General features: G+C 38.0%; 2 protein-coding genes and 1 pseudogene across 2 annotated transcripts in view; 1 reads left to right on the plus strand and 2 right to left on the minus strand.

Annotated features, from left to right (window-relative positions):
* CERKL (ceramide kinase-like) overlaps positions 1-15220 on the plus strand; it is a 166531-nt gene extending 151311 nt beyond the window's left edge. The window contains exons 12-14 of the mRNA XM_006878950.1: positions 7561-7739; positions 9674-9741; positions 15099-15220. Of these exons, the coding sequence (XP_006879012.1) occupies positions 7561-7739; positions 9674-9741; positions 15099-15220 (369 nt within the window). The remainder of the gene's footprint in view (positions 1-7560; positions 7740-9673; positions 9742-15098) is intronic.
* Positions 5773-7416, minus strand: LOC102864623 (annotated as a pseudogene).
* Positions 15221-15251: 31 nt separating the features above from the next.
* The window catches only part of ITGA4 (integrin, alpha 4 (antigen CD49D, alpha 4 subunit of VLA-4 receptor)), a 106480-nt gene continuing 103669 nt past the window's right edge, over positions 15252-18062 (minus strand). The window contains exons 27-28 of the mRNA XM_006878951.1: positions 16232-16351; positions 15252-15341 (exon numbers count right to left, since the gene is read on the minus strand). Of these exons, the coding sequence (XP_006879013.1) occupies positions 15252-15341; positions 16232-16351 (210 nt within the window). The remainder of the gene's footprint in view (positions 15342-16231; positions 16352-18062) is intronic.

The following is an 18062-nucleotide window of genomic DNA, read 5'->3' on the forward strand; positions in this document are numbered from 1 at the left end:
TTGCCAATAGCTTTATTTTTAAAAGATGTTTTAGCCTAAATACTAAGAAACCTGGCATCCTTATTCATTTTCCAGCTCTATGATATATAGCAGGTACTTCAGAAGACCATGGCTTGAATCAGGCACACATTAGTCTTCAAATAGACATCATTGCTCTTCAGTATTCTGAAGAGTTCCCTCATAGCAGACTTATCTAATGCAATATGTCTCCTAATTTCCTGACTGCTGGTACCAAGGGTGTTGATTGTGAATATAGGCAAGATGAAATTATTGACAGCTTTCTCTATCAGAATGTTGATTTTTGGTTCTGTGATGAGAGCATTTGCTATTTTTATGTTTATATGCAATCCATACTGAAGTCCTTGATCTTCTGCAGCTGGCATTTCATATCCTCACTTTCAGCAAGCAAGATTGTATCATCTGCATCATCAACAATGGCCCCTTTAGACAGTCCAGCATCAGAGAGCTGGACAACAAATAAAGATGCTGGAAGAATTGATGCCTTTGAGTTGTGCTGATGGAAAAAAGTTTTGAAAATCCTATGGACTGCCAAAAGACAAACAGATATATTTGGGAAAATGGAAGCCAGAATACTCCTTGGAGGCAAAGATGGCAAAGCTTTATCTCTCATATTTTGACATGTAGTGAGGGTAGTCAATTCCTTGGAAAGAGACATTGTGCTTGGAAAGATGGAAGGTCAGTGAAGGAGTGAAGACTTCTAACAAGATGAAATCAACACAGCGACTTCAGTAATGGGTTCCAGTGTATCTGAAATTATAGGTACAGGATAGGGAAGGGTTAAAGTCGACTGTTTATAGGGTTGCTATGAGCCATATTTGACTTGAAGGTACCTAACAAAACCAAGAAACCTCTTGGCATATGTGAAGTTTTGAAATTGTGACTCTTGAAGTGTGTAGGTACAGTTCTAAATCCTTATGGTTTTGCATAATCTTCAAGTTAGTCAATTGGTCTTGGATACAATTTAGAAAGAACAAATGGGAGAAGACCAAGAATAAACCCAGCAAATGACATGACACTGACTCTTAGGCATTACAAGATTCTCTTTATTTTCTTCTTTAGAACTTCAGATTTTCTTAGTCCCGCTGATCTTTGTGATCTGTTCTGTCTACCACATAATTTATTCAGCATTTACTAAGTGGCCAATTGATGTACTTAGAAAATTAAATGATGACAATTAGCTATATTCCCTATTTTTCTTAAGAAAATGAAGAAGAAAAAAAATCCTCTTCTAACTTTTCTTCTCTTTGATCTTGGTTCTCACACGTTTCTAGAAAGACTTTTCAGAAACTCTCACCTGTGTCTTAACACTTCACTGACTCCCCATTGTCTCCAGATCAACTCTGAACTGTTCAGCATGGAATAGTGGCTCTCACGGCCTTGCCCCTGCCCACTTCTCAGCCTCAGTCTTGCCACCTGCCACTGGATTCCCTGGGTTGTTCATGAATAATATGTTGGAGGTTTTGAACCAAGGCACATTCTCCCCTGCATCTCTTCTTGGGCAAATGAGGTTTCCTTTTCTTCTCTTCTGGCCTTTTAACTGTTTTTTGTTTGTTTGTTTGGGGGATTTTTGTTGTTGTTTTGTTTTTATGGCTCAGCTCAGCCATGCAGCAGGCCTTTCACCATGCTCAAACACAAATACTGAACTGTTGACTCTCTCACATCCCATCTAGCAAAGTCTGTGGCTTCACAGTTAATAAACATGTGTGGACCAATGGAGCCTTGTCTTGTGAAATAGGTACCTGACAAGTGATAGTTTTAAGATTAAAAAAATTACCCCAAAATTAAGTAAAAATAGATTATAGCAAAGAATCTTACAGTATTCTGAGTAAACATCGGTTCACAGGCTCCTCTAAAAATGAAATAGCGTAAGAATTTCATACAAAAAAATTAAAAAAGAAAGAATTTCATACAGTTGGTGTAGTGCGTGTGTGTGTGTGTGTGTGTGTGTGTGTCTATAACAAACAAGTAAGAGGAATTTGGCAACATAGAAGCCATCAAGCCTAGTCAGTTCCCCACCCCTGCCATGGATGGTGTCTAATTTTTAAAATTTTATTTCATACTGGTTTTCATACAGAGTTCACATATAGTGTTTTTCACACTGGACCTTACCCCATTCCTTTACCAAGCCCTACCTCCTAGTCACTTTTTAAGGTTTAGATGGATAGATAGATAGATAGATAGATAGATAGATGATAGATAGATGATAGATAGATAGATAGATAGATAGATAGATAGATAGATAGATAGATATCTCACACAGGTATCTTTTAAGTAGCATGTAAAATAATGTATTTTCATTTTTATAAAATGTACTCTGAAATGCTTATTGAATTTTAAATATAATGTACTGCTTCCTTTAGCCGGATTTACAATCAAACTAGAAATATGATTCTCTCTCTCATAGCTAAGTAGGAACCAGTCCATAGCTGGTTAGATACTAAAATTTAAGAGCCAAGCCAAGAGAAAAAAGGTGAATTATTATTTAGAAAGTGTTACCAAGCACACTATCTGAGGATATACCAAGGCTTGGCACTTGAGCAGGGAGGTCTACTGTAGTGACCACGTATGTATTTTCAGAGACATAAACCGGCCTCCTGGAAAGTGGCTTCATCTCCTAGAACTCTATCCCTCAATCAGAACGTTGCTCCTCCAGCTGAAGTACAGTTTGTGTACTCCTATTCTAATAGGAAGAGCTGTGCTTGTGAAGTTCAGGAACAGTTCTTGTGTTTGCTGTGCCACTGTGTAATCACGGTAGAACACCATGCAATTCAGTATAGTAAGCTCCTGCCTTTGAGTCATCTCTAACTTATGTATGTCCGTCCTCCTTCAGATTTATGAGGCTGTAAATCATAATGAGAGCAGACTGTCTCATCTCCCTCTCATATAGTGCTAATGGATCCAAATGAAAGAGTATAAACTATAGAATCTGCTGGACCTTGAGTTTTCATATTTGTAAAGTAAGAGCACTGGGACAAATACTAGTTTTCTACATTAGTTTTAATATTTTTTTTAGCTTTTAAAATTTCGTACTTCCATAAGACGTAGAGGTGGAAAATGGGTAAAAGTAAGAACTACATGTAGAAAATAATAGATAATATTCTTAACTAAAAGTAAACTCCAAGCCTTGATCTGAAAAAATAAAAAAGAAGTGAGTACTTAAAAAAATTCCACTGCATGTGTATGACCAGTGTTTTGGCATAGAACATTCTGCAATAATGTGTGACATGTGGACAACAGTTTTTTCATTGCACATGAGGCTTTGAATACTAATGAGCGAAGGCCAGATGAGTTGTGGGAGGATATCAAGGGTATCATCCAGGAAGAGTGCAAATGGTCATTGCAAAGACAGAAGAGGAAGAAAAGACCAAAATGGATGTCAGAAGAGACTCTGAAAATTGCACTGGCGCGCAGAGACGCCAAAGCACAGGGAAGAATTCAAGATACTAAAGAGTTGAATAGAAGATTTCAAAAGGCAGCACGGGATGACAAAGCAAAATATTACAATGAAATGTGCAAGGAGTTGGAGTCAGAAAATCAAAAGGGCCAAACTCGCTCAGCATATCTTAAGCTCAAGGAACTGAAGAACAAATTCAAACCTCGAGTTGCTATAATCAAGGATGCTTTCGGCAGAATGTTAAATGATCCAGGAAGTATTAAAAGAAGATGGAAAGGATATACTGAATCACTTTACTGAAAGGAATTGGCAGACTCAGAAGAATTTCATGAAACAACATATGAGCAAGAGCCTATGGTGATGAAAGAAGAAGTTCAGGCTGCTTTGAAGGAAATGGCAAAAAATAAGGCTCCAGGAATAGATGGTATACCAATTGACATATTTCAGTTAACAGATGCTGCCATGGACGTGCTCACCAAATTGTGCCAAGAAATCTGGAGAATGACCACTTGGCCAACTGACTGTAAGAGATCGATATTTGTTCCTATCCCAAAGAAAGGTGACCCAACAGAATGTGGAAACTACAGAACAATCTCACTGATTTCACATGCAAGCAAGATTTTACTGAAGATTATCCAAAAACGACTGGAACAGCACATCAACAGAGAACTACCAGAAGTCCAGGCTGGGTTTAGAAGGGGTCGTGGTACTAGAAATATTGTAGCTGATGTTAGATGGATCTTGGCTGAAAGCAGGGAATACCAGAGGAATGTCTATCTGTGTTTCATTGACTATGCAAAGGCATTTGACTGTGTAGATCATAACATACTATGGCTGACTCTGAGAAGAATGGGACTCCCAGAACACTTGATCGTTCTAATGTGAAACTTATACTTGGACCAGGAGGCAGTCGTCAGAACAGAGCACGGAAACACTGAATGTTTCAAAATTGGGAAGGGCGTACGCCAGGGATGCATCCTATCTCCCTACCTTTTCAACCTATATGCAGAACAGATTATCCGGGAGGCTGGGCTCTATGAGGAGAAATGTGGGGTCAAGATTGGTGGACGCTTTATCAATAATCTGGGTTATGCGGATGACCCAACCCTGCTTGCTGAAACTGGGCAGGACCAGAAGCACTTGCTGCAGAGTGTCAAGGACTGCAGCCTACAATATGGACTGAGGCTTAATGTCAAGAAGACAAAGATTCTCACCACTGGACCAATTGGCAGCATCAGGATGGATGGTGAAGAGATTGAGATTGTACACAGCTTTAGTTTGCTTGGCTCCATAGTCAACAGTCTTGGCACCAGCAGCCAGGAAATTAAAAGGCACATTGCAATGGGAAAGTCTGCTGTTAGGGACCTCTCCAAAGTGCTGAAGAGCAGTGGTGTCTCTTTGGACACTAAGGTGCGTCTGATACAGGCCACGGTCTTCGCAATCACCTGTTATGCATCAGAGAGTTGGACAATGACCAAGGAGGATAGAAGAAGGAGAATTGATGCCTTTGAGCTGTGGTGCTGGAGAAGAGTATTGAGAATACCATGGACTGCTAGGAAAACAAACAGATTTGTCCTGGAAAGGGTTAAACCGGGTGGCTCCTTGGAGGCAAGGATTCTGAGGCTCCATCTAACATACTTTGGACATGTTGTGAGGAGGGATTGGTCCTTAGAGAGGGACATCATGCTTGGGAGGGTGGAGGGACAGCACAGGAGAGGAAGGCCCTCTATGAGGTGGATTGATTCAGTGACTGGGATAATTGGGATGGGTGTATTGGCACAGGACAGAGCAGAGTTCAGGGCTGTTCTACATAGGGTCGCTATGAGTCGCAGGCGACTTGATGGCACATAACAACAACAACAACTGGTCAATAATGATCTTCTTCAAAACTATTTTAGACGATGGTGATACTATCAGAAAATTAATTGAAATTATTCACATAATTTGATCATTTCAAGAAACTTTTATAAAGTCTCCACAAACTTTCCCATTATAAAGAGACTTCTGAAAAAAATGCATGATAAAATTAAAGTACAGTTCCACTTTGGAAAAGTAAGGAACTAATTTTGGCTTTAAGATTTAAAAAAAAACACAACACCAAACTGTTAAAAAATATGGAGGGGAATGTGGAGAAAAAGGCGTTTCCAATTGATAGATTCAACAGGTCTTAAAATACCTTTTGCAAAGGAAAACTTTAAGCACAAAATATACTATAAATATGAGTCTTTCTAAACAAGGTGAACAAGTAGGCAGATTTTCCATCAGCTGTTCCCATAGTGGAGAAGTCTCCTGGGTAAATGTTTCTATTGAGAGACTTCTGAAAGATAGAGTTTGCTACCTCCAATGATTTTCTAAAACTATATCATGAGTCCACACTCTCCCGAAATCTCATCCATTCTATCATTTATATCCAATTTTTAGAATATTTTCAACATTGGCTACTCCATCTCCATTCTTAAGTCTCCTTGGGAATCTCCCACCAGTATTAGATTGCTGTTATCTTTTAGTTGATTGAAATAGTCTGTGTTCTTCAAGGCATCCTCAAGTTTGTTAAATACACAAATGAAATCTCTGTTAAACACTTTAAGCACTCCATTTTCATAAAAATCCATAAAATTGGAAACAACTTGGGCATTTGGATGATAACCAGCTTGCTGAATAACCTCCTCTAGGACATTACCAATACTAGCCAAAAATATGGACACAGGGACACTGTATTTTTGGAGCTTATTAAAAGAAATTTTTATATCCATCTTTGAACATAATGCTGGATCATCTCAAAATTTCTTTAAGTTTTGCTTTTGGTAAAGCTTGTTCAACAAGTAAACCATGATGCTAAATATATCATTACACCATATATAGGTACTTCTCTACAACAACAGGATCAACTTCAATAGCATTTTTCCTTCAGTTGCAATAGCTTTTTCTGACATTCATCTGTAACCAGTTTCCAGTTGTCAAAGACATTATGACATGTTGGACATCTCTTTGTACTACTTAGTGTCATATCAAAATCTGTTATTATCTGAAGTTTGGCAACTCCTCCTTTGATAAGATCAGAAATAATTTCTTCTACTGTTGTAGGATTTTCTATTTATTTATTTTATATTGGTTTATTTAAAAAGTTCAAATACATTATTTTTCACCTGGGTCTAATAGGATTTTTGATGCGAAAAAGAAACTTGTCTGGAATTCTGGCATCATTTCACAAAAACAACAGACTTGATTAGTTATTTTTTGGTTATCCATTCTTCATCTTGATGATCTTGGTCATCTGTCCTGTTTTCCTCTTCAAGGTGAATATGGTCTGGGCCAGTACCACCCCTGTCACCAGGGCACACACACTGGTGCTCATAACCACGCCCACCCTCGCTGCAGCCGCCTGGTCCAGAAATGCGTACTTTGTATACACTTTCACTGATGTGTTAGTTGACTGTGCTTCCTTAATTATTTGACAAATGCATAGTTTGGTTCTGTCACTTTTGTTTGTTTTTTACTGTAGTTTGTGTCTGGGGGTGGGGGAAAAAGGAGAGAGAAAGCAAGGTCTTATCATTCTACAGTGTCAGTAAACAAACACAATCAGCTTGTAATTTGTATCCATCCATAACATGGGAATGTATCAGGCAACTGTTGAAAATTGCATTTGACTTTGTATTTTATTTCAAGAAAAGATACACTACCTATTTCATGTAAAAAAGGTTGAGTCTACCTGCATTCTTCCCTATTAAATTTCAACTGTGAGACTTCTGTTACAGTTTGCTTTTATTCAGTTAAACTACCTGACAGGTTATTAGTCAGTGGATTATATCCATATTTTTCATGAATATATATGAACATTAAGATTCAGACTTTAGTTAAAAGATCTACAATATGACTATTGAATGCAGTTTCTCATACATATTTACTATTTGTCCTAAGACATGATTATCATTCAGCTCTCTATGAACCAGGAAGGCTTCAAAATAAGGCTCTTTCTTGCAAAATTTAGGACTGCTGGTCATAATTAGTGTTTCAAAGGTAGAAGAATAGGCCTATACATATGGTCATATTTACTTTACAAGAATACAGAGACAACACTCTTGATTTGAATTAGCCTTTAGGGATAAATCAAATGCTACTGTAATTATCTGCATTTACTCTTTTAGTTCAATTTTCCATTCGTTGAAACTTACACTGTTGAAGAAGTAAAAGTGGAACGAAAGCATAGTATCAGTGGACACAATCCAGAAGAGAAAAATGAACCTTATGAAATTGCTCTAGAAAGCAGTTTCCCTTGGAATGTCGATGGTGATTTAATGGAAGTAGCATCAGAAATTCATGTTAGGTAAGTTTACTTATTTCACCAACTTTTAGACTGTTTTTATTATACTGTGTGCTGAGATTAACAGCACACTATTAATCAGAAGCCTCAGGTCAAACATACTTACAAGTCTTCATCCAGTTATATGAATCTATAATGTCATTTGCTATTATCAACTCCATCCATGGCTCAGTTCCCCAATTCCTCTATGACCTTTTGGGTGCAGTGAAAAGATTTGCTAGAAGGCCCTACAGAGACTCAGACCCGTCAGGGAAATGACTCATGTGACTGCAGGAATGCAGGCTGGTGTTTTTGCAGAAACTGGCGAGCAGTGGGTTGGTCTTGATGCCAAAGGATACCTAAACACAGTCGCACTGCTGCTCTTGTGTTTGTGTTTTCACACACCCCTCAGTGTGGAGAGTGCTCGCTTATATTTATCTCCCAGCTGTTGCTGATTTGGGACACCATGTGTCTGCAGTTACGGTAGTTGGAGAGCAGACAGGGCTAAGGTAATGGCAAAAAAAGCCAACTTTAGGCTAACACTGCATGAACACAAAATGCAGTCGGAAGGGAAGGTACCTTTTCTCACACCATCAATAACAGTTTTTACTGTTGTTAAGTGCCATTGAGTCGAACACGACTCTTAGCAACCCTATGAACAGCAGATCTGAACTCCCCTATCCTTTGCCACCTTATCATCTCCGATTTACTTGATCCCATTGCAGCAGCCACTGTCTCTCCCTCTCATTGAGGGTCCTCCTGTCTTACGCTGACCCTCGACCTTCCAAGCATGATGTTCTTTTCCAAGGAATTAACTTCTACCTGGGTGATAATTCTAAAGGCAGTAAATCAGGGAGGTATAAAAAGATACATGCATAAATTTGAATAAATGAAAACCATTTCTTTCTCTTTTGAAATATACATGACTAAGTTTGAATAAACAAAAAAGCTTAACTTTACTAACCAATTGTTATGCAGAGCCTAGATTTTTACTTGGTTATAAGTGAATTTCTGGAATCTTTAATTTATTCACACACACATGTCTTCAATTTCAGTTATAGATTTTTAAAAGTAGATAAAGATCTTGAATTCTGTCTAGATGATTACAATATCCACCCACTCCATCAGGATTTTACCTGGTTTCATCTCACTCATAGCTAATACACAGTGATTTTAACAATGGTCCTAAAGCACAGCAGAGATGGTGAACACAGCACAGGATTGGGGAGGCTGTCACCTTATTGTGCATAAGGTTACTGTGATTCAGAGCCAACCTTACGGCACCTAACGCAAACAATAGCTAATGCTCTCTTTATTCACTTGCTTGCTCCATAGAGCGAAGGATGTGAAACTTCATCTCACGTCTCCTAGAGGGTCAGTGAAGAAGGGGGAAGACCCGGAACAAAATCGATTGATACAATGACCTTAACAATGAGCTCAAGAGTGGCAGAGTTGATGAGGATGTCACACGATAGGGCAGGGTTCAGATCTGTTTGTTTATAGGGGTGCTGTGAGATGCAGTCAATACTGATAGCACTTAACAACAACAAGCAAACACATTTAACTTTGTGGCGTGAGAAATAGTGTGTGTACTATTTAGCTTAATAACAAGAACAACTGGCATAAGCAGGTTTCAGAACATGCAAACCTTGCTATGCATTATGTCAGCGGCTGTCAAGAAGGAAGCAGAGTGTCAGTAGGTACAGGATGATTATATGTTGCAGAGGCAATGGAAGCATCAGGAAGTTGGTGAAGCATGCTATACAGTGGTTCTCATTTTATCAGGCCCTTCTCTTTTGGATTGCTGCTCTCGAATGCATTAATGAATGTTTATTTTATCATTCAATGTATACTTGATATTATGTGTCATTCTCTTAGTTGTATCTATGTATACATATCAATGTGAAAAATAGAATGATAGCTTGGTGAACTAACAAATATTCTAATGCTCTTTACAGATTACATCCAAGACTTATTTGTCTTTACGGAGGAGACATGGAAGAAATGAATGACTTCAAAGTAACCTGTAATTGTTTATAAAAGAATGTGGAAGATTGAATATTAAAATGAAAAGATATAGTCATGCTAGCACATATGCTAATAGAAATCTGTTTTATTTTTTTAAAGGCAGTGTAATACCATCACTGATGTTAGTGAAAATGAAATTTAAGGGCTGGAACAAATGAAAATGAGAAAGAAATTCATCAAAATAAATTCTGGCTTTGCTTGAAGACATTATGCTGAGTGACATATCTCAATCAAAAAGGAACAAATACTGCTTAGCACCATTGTTATAAAATAGGACTGTCATTGGGGTGGGATAGGAAGAGAATAGGAAAAGAGTGGATAGATAACGAACAATACATTGGAACAGATGAGGGAAATAAGTGGATATATGATTAGGTATAATATATATGATAATATATGACAATGATCTAGAAGAAGAGGTTGCTTGCAAATAGACTGAGTGGGGGAGGAAAATGTAACAATGAATGTATGAAAACCCAAACTTTCTATAAACTTTTGTTAAAATCACAGTTAAAAAATGTAAAACAAAATAAAATCCTGGGTTTGGTGAAATATTTATTGGAGTTAAAAACAAGAATTATCATGATTGGTTCATATTTAACAGAAATAATTCCAAAGTTAAACAATGTAAATCCTTTTATTTCTCAATATTTGGGTCCATTAATTCTCCCATAAAATTACTTACAGACTTAGAGTGATCATGTAAGAGTGCCCTAATTTTATTGACATAGGTTGCAATCAGGTTGCAATTGAAGGTCACACAGCTACTTAATGATTTAACCAGAAATAGAATCATCTTTCCGTATATTTTCAATACCGAAACCACATGCCAAAAACCAATAATCCATTATTATTATTATTATTTTACTATTTAGATCATGGTTACAATATTTAAACTATTTTTAAAGATGGAAAACTCACTTGATTTTTTTAATTCAGTTTTAATTCTAACAGTCTCTAAGAAATTTCACTTCAGACAATGCAAGGTATTTCTTTCTTCAGGTATATTATGATTTAAAATTAATTATGTTCATTCTGCACCTGAAAAGCCTGTGATAGCACAACCATAGCACATTTTCAGTGCACCTGATAATACTTGGAAGCTATGATTTCTGAAGAGGTAAGAAACAAATGTAAATGTCCTCAGGGTTAATCCCGGAGACAAAAGTTCTAAATTTGGATTGGATTTTTCATCATTATTTCCATTCTCCTAAAAAAAACCAATTGGTTTTTCATAATAATCCTGTTGCTGTTGAGGCAAATCCAACTCAGAGAGGACACTGTTGGGCAACGTAGAATGACTCCACAAGGGTTCCGAGGCGATAAATCTTTACAAAAGCCGACTGTCCCATCTTTCTTCAACAGAGTGGCTAGTGGATTCAAACTGTTGACCTTACAGTTATCAGTGAGTGCTTTAATTATTGAGTCATCAGGGCTTCTTAAAATGATAAGCTTAGTGCTGCTGAGATGGTTCTGAATCATTACAACACTCCATCAGCTTTCTCACGCTGTAAACTCTATTGGAGAGGACTGCCCATCGTCTTCTCTACAGTGGCTGGTATAGTTGAATAGCTTACCTTACCATTAGCAGTACAAACTAACACACCATGCACCAGGGCTTCTGTTTTAGAGATAGAGGCATAAAGACAAATCTTTTCTTCTTTAAAAGGAAAAAAATGATCTCTAAAACATTATATAATTTTGATTCTGTTTATGCATCTACACTGTTACAGACATCTCTGTATACTGTCCTGGGTTTCATGCTCAGAGGCTTCCACGAATCACTGTGCCTTCCTCATTCTCCAGAAGGCCTAAAAGTAAAAGCCATTAAGGAAGCCTGATGGTGAAAGGCCTTGAAGAGCACCTTAAAACTCTTCCAGCCTTTGCAATTTATCTACCTTGGTGGAATGAGAGATATCAAAAGCAATTCTGGTAAGGGTTCAGAAGGAAGTGAGAAGAGCTGGACTACCAGAAATGGCTAAGAGGGTGGGGGGGGAATGGCAGCAGCAGAACCAAGAGACCAGCAGGAGATGGTACAGAAAATAACCCGCTGAGCAAGAGAACCAAGCACCAGTGATGCCAATTTGAAGACTAAGGTGCACTGGATTCAAGCCATGGACTTTTTAATCATTTGCTGTGCATCTGAGAGCTGAACAGTGAAGAAGAATGACAGTCCATTGATGCCTTTGAATTGGATATCACATGGACTGAACATTCCTGGACTACCAGAAGAATGAAGAGCTATCTGGCTTGGGAAAAAATGCAGCCAGAGTGCCATTTAGAGGCAGGGATGGCAAAGCTTCATCTCATATTTTGGGCATGATGTTTGGAAAGGGATATCACGTTTGGAATGGTAGAGGATCAGCAAAAGAGAGGAAGACTCCCAACGAGATGGAGATGGGCTGACCTGGTGACTACAGCAGTGGCCTTAAGTGTATTAGAAATCATGAGGAGGGCAGAGTAGAGTAGGATTCAGGTCTGTTGTTCATAGGGTTGCTTTGAGTCATTCTTGATTTGATGACACCTAGTAACACCATCAGGTTTCTGTAAGAAGGGATGGATCCATTATCCAAGATGAGGGTGTGAGATTGCCATGTCCAAGGTGTAGGATAACGAGGCCTGCCAAGGCTGATGGGGTGGAATCACCACTTAGAGGGGCTAGGAAAATAGAGTTCTTGTGGCTTAGTTCGTGGTCCTTATGGCAAGGGGCTGTGCTGCAAACCCAAAGGCACATGGTTTGAATCCACCAACTTCTCCACGGTGGGCAATCTCCTCGTGTGTGATTGGAGGGCCAGTTGTGAGTGGGTTCTGATTTAACAGTCCTGAACAACAACAGGAGAATGGGCCATCCAGAGCCAAAAGAGGAATATTTTCAAACCCTGAGAGCTGAGATTGCCCATCCTTTTCCCACGGAGCAGTTGATGGCTTTGAACCACATGCCCTCAGGATTGCAATGCAGTTTCTCACCATTAGGCCACCAGAGCTCCCTAGAAATAGCTCAGTTTTTTACTTGTTTAGTGCCAGTTATGTCTTATTTTATCCCATCTGTCATGGCAATGTCTACCTTGCACCTGTTCCACCACTGTCATTTAGAAGGAGAAATTTGCTTTCTAGATTTCACAGGTTCACAGATAAAGAACACTGCTGCTGTAGGATGGAAGCTGGACTTGGAGTTGACAAGATTTTGGGGGATGATTTGATGGGGTAAAAGTGACAAGAACATGAATTTTGGGAGGCCAGTGGGAGGAATGCCTTGTACTGGATTGTGCCCCATAAAAATACATGTCAGCCAACTTTGCTGGCCACGGTTTTCAGTGTGCTGACAGTTCTATAATGATCCTCCATGCTGTGATAAGCCGTTCAGTTATAAGGGTAGAGGGGTCACTGCAACACCCTTGCTCAGTGTGTAGCCCTGATCTGACGTAAGGAAAGTTTTCTTAAGGTATATCTTGTATAATCCTTGCAAGATATGAAAGTAAGCAGAAAGCTTCAGCACCACCAAGAATAAGGAGTTAAGAGCAGAGTGTACTCTTTAGATCCAGTTTCCTGGGCTAATGACCTCTTAGACCCAGAACACAGATGCAAAGATATGTGGAGTTCTCTGGGTCACACACAAGGATGTTGAAAGGTAGTAAGCACCTTCCTATGGAGCCAAAAGAGAACGTTTTTCACTTGCTGCCTCCTAAGTCATACAAGAATAAATTTCTGTTTGTGAAAAATCCATGCCCCTGTGGTATTTTGGTTTGTGGTTTTTGGTGTTTTGTTTGTTTGTTTTTTAACAGCAGAACTACACAGTGTCACGAGTCTCCAGTGATTTGAATCCACTAGTTGCTGCATTAGAAAAAGACGGACAATCTCTTCCCATATAATTTATAGCTTCAGAAACCCAATGATGGAGGTTCGTCTGTGAGTCAGTTCATACTGTTACAAAAGTAAATAAAAAAAACACGTTTAAAGACACATATATACAATTCAGATGAAATTATGTGCATGAAATAAATATTTAAAAAATGAATGTATTTGCAAATGAAGATTTAAAGATAAATTATTTAAATCTAGGAAGGAAGTTCATCACCTAGTAAAATACATAACAATATTAACAACAGAATACTTTAAAAAATATGCCATCTTTCACATATTTCATGGACATTTTGATGTTCTATTTGTATTCATGGTATACAAACTAAATATTTTTTGAGTTTTAGGTATATTTATTCATTTTGCTTCCCTATCCAATGAAAAAGAGAATAGTTTCTCAACCTGATGAATGTGTATTTACTGCTCATATCTGAAGAGGATGGAGGAACTTTCATACTCCCATTTATACTTTTCTTAATTTGACTCCAGCAAAGATTTTTTTCACAGTACACAATCTGTAGGAAATATTAGCTCCTAATAGTTTTTGCACAGCTTTTTGAGATTTAAAAATTCCCTTAGTGAGGTACAGTTTTCATATCTCATTCCATACATCAGTGTATTTCTATTTCAAATACTAGCTAAAGTGCAAACATCCCTACTCTGCGGCTGAAGAATACAAATGAGAATTTTTAACTATCGTTGTTTATAAGCCAATAAAGACTTGACTATGATCTATTTATTTACTGAGTAGACAGGAGAAAGATATGAAAACCTGCTTCTGTAAAGGTCCCAGTCAAGAAAACCCTATGTAGCTGTTCGATTCCACTGCATGGGGTTAGTATGAGTCGAAAATGACTCGACAGCACCCAACAGTAATATCAACCCTTGCAAAAGTTGTGCTGTATGAACACTAATATATTTCTACCCACATAGGCTCATACACTCTATTAAAAATATATGTACATACACAGAGAAAAATCTGCAGATGTATAAACAATATTTATCCAGAAATCCATTAAGCTCAAACCACTGTACAAGTTCACTCTGAGGTTTGCTCATTGGATCCATACTATTTGCAGACGTGAATAAATTGCTCTTGAATGAAAGCCCACAGGAAATGCATTACACACAAGCATCTTTACAAGTAATTTCCACTTTAAGTCAATAATGGTCCTCTCCTTTATCTATTATGCAATTTCTGATGAACACTTTGAGGAGGTCTTAAAGATATGTTTAAGATTCACTCATTCAGTGGAGCTTATTTTATCAAGGCGAGCACATACATGATAATTAAGATTTCTTTGAAAAGAAAATATTGCAAGGCCAAGATTTCTCCAATCAAGTTATTTACTTTCCCAATACTACTCAATTCAGATACACTTTCAAGACATCTTCTAGGGCTTACTTATCTCAAGTAAATTGAATGCTTTAGTGTTTTTTTGTATCCATGTAAGATTGGAAAGGTGTTCTTTGGATATGCTAATTTTTCTTTTATAGTTATTTTCCCTCGAGGAGCAATCAGCTTGGATTTCTCACCTGCATTATGGCATGATAAGATTTGGAAGTGCACTGGAGTTTTGGCAAAATTCATTTTTTCTTTTTTTGGTGAGCGTGCTTAAATTTCTTCCTGAGTCTATTTGAGAGGAATTTTTAATCGTCTTTACTGTTCACGTAACTCCAGCTGTCTCTTCTGCTTTCTTCTTGCAAGATGGCTTTGTATTGTCTTTTAAAGAAGCCAGCCTGCAAATTGCATTTCATAGTTAATAGTGCATACTTATATTATACCCATACCAAACATCTAAATGGCTAACACCAATATTTCTTAAGCTATGTTCCATGGTATACTTATTATGAAGATTATTAGCAGCTGTAATTGGCAAACATGTTAGGATAAATAATCATTTTGGTTGTTACTACAGTACTTTTAAATATTATGTCCACCTCCTTCTCTTTTCCCCTCTCTCTCACATTTTTCCTCCCAAAATTGGCATTCAGTATAGTAGGCAATGCTTTAAATATTGTACAGCAATGTTCACAGTAGCATTATTCACCATAGCAAGAACATGGAAACAACCCAAATGCCTAGCCATATGGAATGGATTGAGAAAGTATGGTACATCCACACAATAAAATACTATGCAGCACGCAGGAGCAATGATTTTGCAAATTACTACCTAACATGGAAGGGAGTGGAGAGCATTATGCTAAGTGAACCTTGATGTAGCTGTTGAAAAGAAACAATCTATTAAGAAGGCATATTTTCCTAGAAAGATTTTGGTATTCGAGTTAGGAGACATATGGGATAAATACTATTCACTTCTTGTTGTGTACCATCGTCTTGGGACCCACTCATAGCTGAACCTCTGGTGGGTTTTCAGAGGCACTTAATTGCTTAGGAGGAAACTTCTCATCTTCCATGATCTGGTGAATTCAAACCATGTGCCTTGGGGACTGCAGGGCAGATTCTTACCATGAGACCACCAGACTTCCTTATATTCTCTTGGGATTGTTAAAATTTAACATTAAAAATACAAACATTTAAATAAAGCAACTTGAAACTGCAAGCTGACTTTGAGAAATTGTACATTGCCATTCTAAGTGGTCAGTATCAGCAGTTAGTAAGGACTTACCTTCCACATAACATAGGAAATCAATAAAAGTAAAATAAGTCCGAGTAGCAAGCTGCTTGAAATAATCACTACAGTGAAGAGACGTTTGGGTCTTTGATGATGTAGCCCTTCCAGCAGAACCTACATGAATGAAGCAAAACAAACAAAACCAAAAAAACACATGTATTGATTGAGAGACTTGATTATCTTTGTTTTGAAGCCTCTGCACACTTCCCCGCATTACTTAGAATCAACTATGCTATTCTCTGATTGTCTCTAAAAGAACCACAGAGAACATGGGTAGGTGCTTTTTAGCAGAAACTGTGAACACAATTGAGTTTTCCCAACGGTTTCTCCTCTAATCCATCCTGTTTTCACTGCTACCAAATTCACCTCTCTGAGGAGAGGCCCTTTTGCCAGTCAGGGAAAATGCTAGTCAGCAAAGTATTCATGGCCCTCAGTATCTGACCACAATCTACTTTTGTGACTTAGGTACTCGACAGGAGGTAATTACAAACTTCTTCGTAATGCTGTTTCCTTAGTAATGCTGCTATTATGTAATAATAAAAAACCCCTCATTTTCTAAAAAGGTATAATAAGAGCAAAAAAGGTCTAATAAAGACATATTGTTAAAAACGGGGCTTTGCTGGCATAGTCCATAGGGAGTTGTGCTGTTAACCCAGAGGCAGCGCTTCTCTGATGGTTTGAAAATTGGGAGAAAGATGGGCAGTCTCTTTTTGTGTGATTTAGAGCCTTGGAAAAATCCCTGGCGGGTCACCTCTGAGTTGGTTCTGACTTGACAGCAGTGAGGATTGAGTGAGTTTAAGTTATAATAAGCTCCGCGGGGGGAGAGGCTGGGTGGGTAGAAAAGTGCAGCAATGAATGAATGGAAATCCAAATTCTCTGTAAATGTTCATTAAAATTATTTTTTAAAAAAGTAAAAGTTATAATAAGCCCGTGCCCATTTTGCAATTGGGTTGTTTATCTTGTTGTGGTGCTCCAGTATTCTATAACTTCTAGATATAAGTCCCTTATCAGACATATCATTACCAAATACTTTTCCCAGTTTGTGGCCTCCCTTTTGACCCTGTTGGAGAAGTTTTTGGATGTGCATAGGAATTTGATTCTTAGAAGGTCCCATTCACCTATTTTATCCTCTCCAGGTTGTAGATTTTTCAGGATGCTTGGAAGACTATTAATGCTGTGGATTAGGGCTTCTCAAATTCTTCCAAGCTTTTCTCTAATGAAATTTATTGTCTTTGGTTTTAGTCCTACGTCTTTGATCCACTTCGAGTTGGTTTTTGTGTACAGAGTGAGGTGTGGATCTTGCTTGAGTTTTCAGCTTTCCAATTTTGCCAGCACCATTTGTTAAAAAGGCTGTAGTTTCTCCACTTAACTGATTTTATCTCCTTATAAAAACTTAGTTGTCCATAGGTAGATGGGCTAATTTCTCAGATGGCAAACAAACACATGAGAAAATGTTCCTAAGCTCTAGGAGAGATGCAAATAAAAAAAGAAAAACAACAAAAAACTATGAGATATTATCTTACCCCAGTAAGATTAGCAAAGTTTGACACAACAGCAAACAATAAGTAATGGTGAGGTTGTGGAGAAATTTGAACCCTTATTCACTTTTGGTGGGAGTGTAAAATGGTGCAACCACTATGGAAGGCAGTATGGTGCTTTCTCAAAAAGTTGGAAATAGAAATACCATTTGACCCAGCAATTCCACTACTGGGAATATACCCTAAAGATACCATAACTGCCACCCAAGCAGATATATGCACACCCATGTTCATTGCTGCTTTGTTCACAATAGCAGAGTTGGAAACAACCCAAGTGCCCATCAACA

Source organism: Elephantulus edwardii, unplaced genomic scaffold (assembly GCF_000299155.1).
Source record: "Elephantulus edwardii isolate Elephantulus edwardi_28Jun2011 unplaced genomic scaffold, EleEdw1.0 scaffold00001, whole genome shotgun sequence".
NCBI lineage: Eukaryota > Metazoa > Chordata > Mammalia > Macroscelidea > Macroscelididae > Elephantulus > Elephantulus edwardii.